The following is a 6,580-nucleotide window of genomic DNA, read 5'->3' on the forward strand; positions in this document are numbered from 1 at the left end:
CCCAAATGCAGCTATTGTAGCCCCTCTGCATCCTCGCAGGCTACCCTGGTTACACCAAGTGGCTGGATGCTGCTGCCAGACTGAGGTACAGGCAGGATGCAAAAGCACCCGTAGAAAAAATTAGTGCCTCCCTGCCAAAAGGAGCTGGGCATCCTCAGGATGCTACCGCTCCCCTGCATGCTAAAATAGAGGATTTGGGAGGGGATCCCCCTTTTTCTCCCCCCTGTACCAACACTTTTGCTGCCAGAAGGTGGTGGCATTGCTTGAGGCAACAGGACAGGGCTGGGAGAGACCCTGGGATGGTCTCCATCCTCCTGGCATCCTCCCAGCATCCTCAGAGGATGCTACCGCAGTCCCGCATCTCCCTGACAAAGCCAGGAGAGGATGCTACTGTGGTCCCAGAGAAGCCAGGCGAGGATGCTACTGTGGTCCCACATCTCTCTGCCGAAGCCAGGCGAGGATGCTACCGCGGCTGCATCTCCCTGCTGAAGCCGGCACGGAGCGGGGTTGCTATGGAGATGCCGGCGCATGTGCAGCCTTTCTGAGAGGGGAATTTGCTCCCAAGACTTCACATTAAAAAATAAACCACAAACAACTGTTAAAGCTGTTCGGTACCTGTGGATGTGGAGCCCGTGGCAGGGGGCATCTGCCCATTGGACCCCTGCTCGCTGCCGAACGCCAAGCCTGGACTCCATCCCTGTGCCATCCCCTCTCTTGTCCCCCCCAGCCATTGCTCCCATTTCAGCGCAGCCCGGTCCCTCTGCCTGAGGGCCAAAGGGCTGCGCAGAGCCAGGGCCCTGCTTTGGGGGGTCTCCCCTCTGATTTAAGGGGTGATCCTCCTGCCAGGAGGGTGATGGCACAAAGGGCACGATGGGCTCTGCCATCCCCCATGTGCCCACCCGCTGCAAAGCACGGGCTAAGCTGCAGGCTGCATCCTGGAGGGACCCCAAACGTGCCCAAGACACGAGAACCAGAACACAAAGCAACCCCCCCAAAAACCCAGAGGACCCCTCCACGCAGGCAGCAGCTCGGGTGCAGGGGGAGCTGCCTCTCTGGGTCCTGCCATGGCCCAGCGAGCCAGTGCTTGTCCTCCCCGCCTGCACCGCCCAGCGTGGTATGAGCCACCCTGCGCGTTTTTGGGAGCTCCCCAGGCCTTGGGGTGGGGGCAAAGGGCTGTGCTGGTGGGGATGCCGCTGCTGTGCCGGCAGGGATGCCGCCTGGCAAGCACCAGCTCAGCCCCACGCCAGGGCCAGGCAATGCCGCAGGGTGCCCACTGCGGGCAGGAGCCAGGCTCCAGGAGGGACCATGGGCTCTGCCCACTGGGGAAAAACCAACCCCCCCTTAGCAAGAGGGTTTTGGGGGCAGCGGGAGCGAAAAGCAGGCAGAGAAGGGTAGGCTGGAGGAAGATGCTGATGCACTTTGCAGCGGGCATGGAGGTGGTTCACAGGCGCTCGAGACCCCCCACCCCGCACCCAGGCAGTCCCCAGTGAAACCCCTGGTGTGTGAGGGCACGGCTGGGTCCCTGCTCCTTTCCCATGCACAGAGGCCGCTCCACTTTAGTTAAAGCAAAAATAATTGGGTGGAGCTGTAATTACAGTCTTAATTCGCCTGCTCATTGAATCTGCAAGAAAAAACACAAGCCGGGGGGCACAGAAACACCTCTGCCTACAGCTTTCCAAGTCGCACGAAGAGTTGAGGGTCACCCTAAAAAATGCCTGTGCCTGGCCCCCGCCACCAGCTGTGCACCCTCGACGCACCGCAGCAGTGGGTGGGACAGCCCTGTGCGGGGTGGCACGGGTGACAACGGGCTGCTGCTCCCTGGGGATGCTCTGCCCTTCTCTCCCACTGACACAGTGAACCACCCAAGCTGCCACAGCCCCACAGCTCCCTCGGGAAAGGAGCAGGGGAATAACACCCCGTGCAGCCCTTGGTGCCCTCGTGCGTAGCCGGGCAGGGCTCCTACCTGGCACTGCCCTCTTCAACCCTCCCGGTGCAGATGCTAGGCATCACCAGAGGAGGAGATGGCAGCTCCAAAGCACAGCTCAATGTCTCAAACTGATGGGAACCAGGTACTGAAATCCCAAACACTGGCATGGCTCAGCCCTGGGACAGGTAAGGCCGCGGGCACCCATTTGCCTCGGCCACGAGGTCTGCACGAGTTATGGCTCCGTGCGCCAAAAGCCACTACCCTGCTCCTGCAAAGCCTGGGGCTCTGTGTGGCCACGTCCTCTCCTGCGAAAAGCCCCCATCCCAGAGCAGCCAGGCAGACCCCGGAGCGCCCCAGCAGCCACCCAGGCACCCTCCTGTCCCCAGGCTCCAGCACCCCTGGGTGCTGGCAGGGCCCAGCTGCACACGTGGTCGCTGGCGCGGCTGCAGGAGGATGCACAAGGAGTGGGGTCAGGTCTATGCGCTCCCCACCAGCCCCAAAACCACCCCACAACTGCGGCGAGCCGGGGCTTGGGGCGAGAGGGAGCAGAGCTGCCATCCCCACAAGGATACGGCTGCCCACAGAGAGGCCAGAGGATGGGGAGCAGGGCAGGGGAAGCCAGAGGATGGGGAGCAGGAGTGCTGCGCAGAGGTGTGGGGCAGGTTTGCAGGCAGGGCAGGGCAGGGGGTTGCAGAAGGGGCCGCTGCAGGGTGGGTGCACGTACCACTGGGTGAGAGCTGCTTCTGGACGCATTGCCCACGGTCGTCCTCCTGGAAGGGGGACAGGCAGGGGCCACAGGCGCCCGACCCTGGCGGGCAGAACTCCCGGCGCTGCAGGGCACAGTCCAGGCTCCGGGGACACGACACTGCTGTGGGGATGGGAGAAAACAGGTCAGGAGGAGGAGAGGGGTCAAACGCTCCCCTAGCTCTGTCCGTGGCCACTTGGTGTGGGACCCAGCCGCCCTGGGCAGCTCCCGCTGCAGTTAATGGGTGTGGATGTGCCTCACCGGAGCTGCCCCTCAGCCGCCCTTTGCCTTCGCAAAGCCATTACTGACTGCAATTAAGTACGGGGTCTAATGACCTGGGAGTCGGGCTCGCGGGCAGACCGCCCGGCGCTGCAGGGCACAGTCCAGGCTCCGGGGACACGACACTGCTGTGGGGATGGGAGAAAACAGGTCAGGAGGAGGAGAGGGGTCAAACGCTCCCCTAGCTCTGTCCGTGGCCACTTGGTGTGGGACCCAGCCGCCCTGGGCAGCTCCCGCTGCAGTTAATGGGTGTGGATGTGCCTCACCGGAGCTGCCCCTCAGCCGCCCTTTGCCTTCGCAAAGCCATTACTGACTGCAATTAAGTACGGGGTCTAATGACCTGGGAGTCGGGCTCGATGATCTTTATGGGCCCCTTCCAACTCAAGGTATTCTATGATTTTATGACCTGCACAAGGCTGTTTGCTGCCTGCAGGGAAGAGCAGGCAGTGCCCGTCCTCCTGCATGGGACCCCAACACTCAGGGTGCCACCGTCCCCTGGGACACCCCAAGCTCCAGGGTGCCACCATCCCACAGGACACCATGAGCCTCAGAGTGTCACTGTCGTGCGGGATGCCTCAAGCCCCAGGGTGGCAGGACACCCTGAGTCCTGCAGAGCTGGCAGCGATGAGTGTCTCCAGCACCCGCCTGCACCATGCAGGCAGTGGCCGAGCAGGCTGGCAGCTGAAATCCAACCAACACAAACCAATGCTCATGTGGTAGCTGTCAAACAAAAAAAACCCCAAACACCCCCCCCCAAAGCCTCAGCACAGCTGTGACAGGTCATCACAGGCAGCAGCAGCTTTGGTTTCCATCCATTTGACATCGCGACAGGGGAAAACGGAGGGACCCAGCCCTCCCCTGGCGATGCACCATGGCCCAAACCTCCCTCGCAGCTTTACTGGGCATCTCATTTCCATGTCAGACCCAGGGACCTCTCCGGTACCTGGGGACAGGCACGAGCCCCCCATGCTCCGACCTCATCCAGACCCAACATGCTCATGATGCTGTGGCAGCCTGCCATGGCCAGGAGCAGCCCCGGTCCTCTCCCAGCCTGGCTCAAGCCAGTGGGACCTCCTGGCGGGACACAAAGTCCCTGGGTCCTACGCAAAGCCGAGTCCTGAGACCAGGTGATGGTGGCAAACCGTGTGTGGAGATGGAGAGAGGAACCATGACCAGCTGGGACAGCGACACACAGGGCCAGCGCACAGGTCTCACCTGTGGCATGGGGCTGCAGGGACACTCTGGGCTCCCAGCTTTCAGCAACAGCAGCAGGAGCTGCTGCCTGGGACGGTGACACTGCTGGCACTGCTGTGGCACAAGCACAGACATCCCTCCCTCACGAGCTGGTGGCAGCGTGGAACCGAGTACTGCTTAGTGCACCAGTGTCCTGGGCTGGGCACAGCTGGATGGGGGTGTGTGCACAGCTGAATGGGGGGTGCACAGCTGGATGGGGGTGCAGCACACAGCTGCCCTAGCCCTGCTCTTCACCTTGCTGCACGTAGCCGTGCCCATACCTTTCCCGCAGGCAGCAGCAGGCAGGAGAGCACTGCCGCGGGGCCCTCACCGGGAGCAGGGCCAGGCCTGGCCGCCCCCGGCCCGGCGATGAGTCACGGCAGGAGCCGGCTCCCAGCATCGTCCCACGCTCTCTGAGCCATCCCCGTCAGCCCTCGCCCACCCACGCCAACACCGTGGGCAAAGCGCCCACCATCTGCCCATCCCCGTGCCCTGGGGGACGGCAGCACCAGGGACAGCCCCAGCACAACACAGCACCGAGCATGCCACGAGAAGGGGCACCCCAACTTTGGGGGCTTTCCCAAGCATCCCCATCCCTGCAGCACACTGGGGGTGAGGGGGGCAGCCGCTGCCGTGCCCAGGCACAGGATGGAGCCGCCAGGACACGAAGCTCCAGGGCCACCGCAGCAGCTCTGCTCCCCCAGCAAGGGCACAGGTGCTGAGTGGGATGCCACCCCAAAGCAACACACTCGGGATGCCGAGCGGGATGCCACCCACAACAAATCCCCATTTGCACGGCCCTATTTCACCATTAAACTGCCCACCAGAGGGTGCAAGTGCCCCCAGACTGCACCCAGACCCCTCCCCACTGCACCACACAGGGCATTGCATTCATAACCCTGCGGCTGACAGTGCCAAAGAAGGGCAGAACTGCCTTTGATGCAGTGGTTTCTCTTGCGGGCAGGGTTTTCTCGGCAGCTGCAATTAGGGCGGCAACGAGGGTTGGCTGAACCCTGCGCTGGGTAGAGCAGCCTGGGGGGGATTCGCTCGGGGCAGGGGGCAGTGCCCGTAGGAGCCAGGTTTCCTCCCTGGGGACAGTGTGGGGCTCAGCCAGGTGACTAGGGGAAGAATTAATGCTTAATGGGAAAATAATCACACGTTTAAGCACAGAAATTGAACTCGGCTGCCTGCTTCGCCTGCCCCGGGCTCACTCTCAAGGCCGCTTTGTTTAAAAAAGCCAAAACACGCGGCCGCTTAGGGGCAGGAGGTTTTGGCACTGCGCAGCACCAGGGGTGGGGACATGCCACATCCCTGCGGGGTGCTGGGGGACACACTGGAGACCCCCGCCTGTGCCATGGACCTGTGGAAACACATCCCCCCAAAACAGGCGCTGCCAAAAGCTGTTCACTGGTGGGAGGAAGCCACCCTGGTGCAGGTCACCCAGCACTTGTGGCCACCCAGCACCATGAGACCCCAGCGGGACCCTTGGAGCCACCTCAGAGCCACCTCAGGGCAGCAGGAGGGGCAAGGGCAGCCCCAAGCCAGCGCCCAGCAACTGGTTAAATAAACCCCAGCCTGGAATATATAAAAGGTCGTTATCTCTGTTTGAGGAACGAGCTGTGCTTGGCCAGCTGTCATGGGCTGGGATTAGGAGCGAGACAGGCAGGCACTGATCTAATTAAGCTCCCCATGTGTAATCAATTGGTGGGTAGTGAGCAGATATCACAGCGTGGGCACCTGCAGGGTGAGGAGTTCTGCAGGGGCTTTGTCACTCTCTGAGCCCACCCCAAAGTCCAGTGGCTGCTCTCTGGCTGGGCTGGCCATGGGTGGGATGAGGAAGAGGGACCCAGGCTGGTCCCAAGGGATGGGGACACGGCGGGGCAGCACAGACCCGCCTGCAGGATGGTGCAAACCAGCTGTAAGGTGAAGCGAGAGGAGCGTGCAATAACATGGAGTCCAAAGCCAGTGCTGGCCACGGCACAGCCAGGATGCTGCTGCCCAGATGTGCTGGTGGGGTCTGGAGGAGGGGGATGCTCTATCCAACTGCTGTCACCGTGGCTGCCATGGTGCAAACCTCCTGTGCAGGTGGGCAGTGAGCCCAGCTCAGCACAACCAGAGGTAATGTGTTAAACCTGGCTTTGGGCTGGGACAAGCTTCTGGTGCTGGAGAAAGCCGGGTGGCTCCCTGCAGGCAGAAACGCAGACAGGAGCCGAGCCGAAGGCCAGCAGGCGAGCAGGACACCGTGCAGCCGGCACGGAAAGACAAACAGTGGGTGAGCATGAGCCGGGGACGTGTGTGAGCGGGAACAGCCCCGTGCACAGGAGGAAACGCTGGCATATGAGCTCCAAGGTGTGCCAGGAGCAACCCCCCCCCCCCCCCACAGGTTTACAGGGGGG

At 62.4% G+C, this 6,580-nt stretch overlaps 1 protein-coding gene across 1 annotated transcript in view; it reads right to left on the reverse strand.

Moving 5' to 3' along the window:
• NPDC1 (neural proliferation, differentiation and control 1) overlaps positions 1-6,580 on the reverse strand; it is a 33,019-nt gene that overhangs the window by 6,663 nt on the left and 19,776 nt on the right. Inside the window, exon 2 of the mRNA XM_019474955.1 lies at positions 2,652-2,795. Coding sequence (XP_019330500.1) covers positions 2,652-2,795 — 144 coding nt within the window. The remainder of the gene's footprint in view (positions 1-2,651; positions 2,796-6,580) is intronic.

This window comes from Aptenodytes forsteri, unplaced genomic scaffold, assembly GCF_000699145.1.
Source record: "Aptenodytes forsteri isolate BGI_AS27 unplaced genomic scaffold, ASM69914v1 Scaffold494, whole genome shotgun sequence".
NCBI classification, from domain to species: domain Eukaryota; kingdom Metazoa; phylum Chordata; class Aves; order Sphenisciformes; family Spheniscidae; genus Aptenodytes; species Aptenodytes forsteri.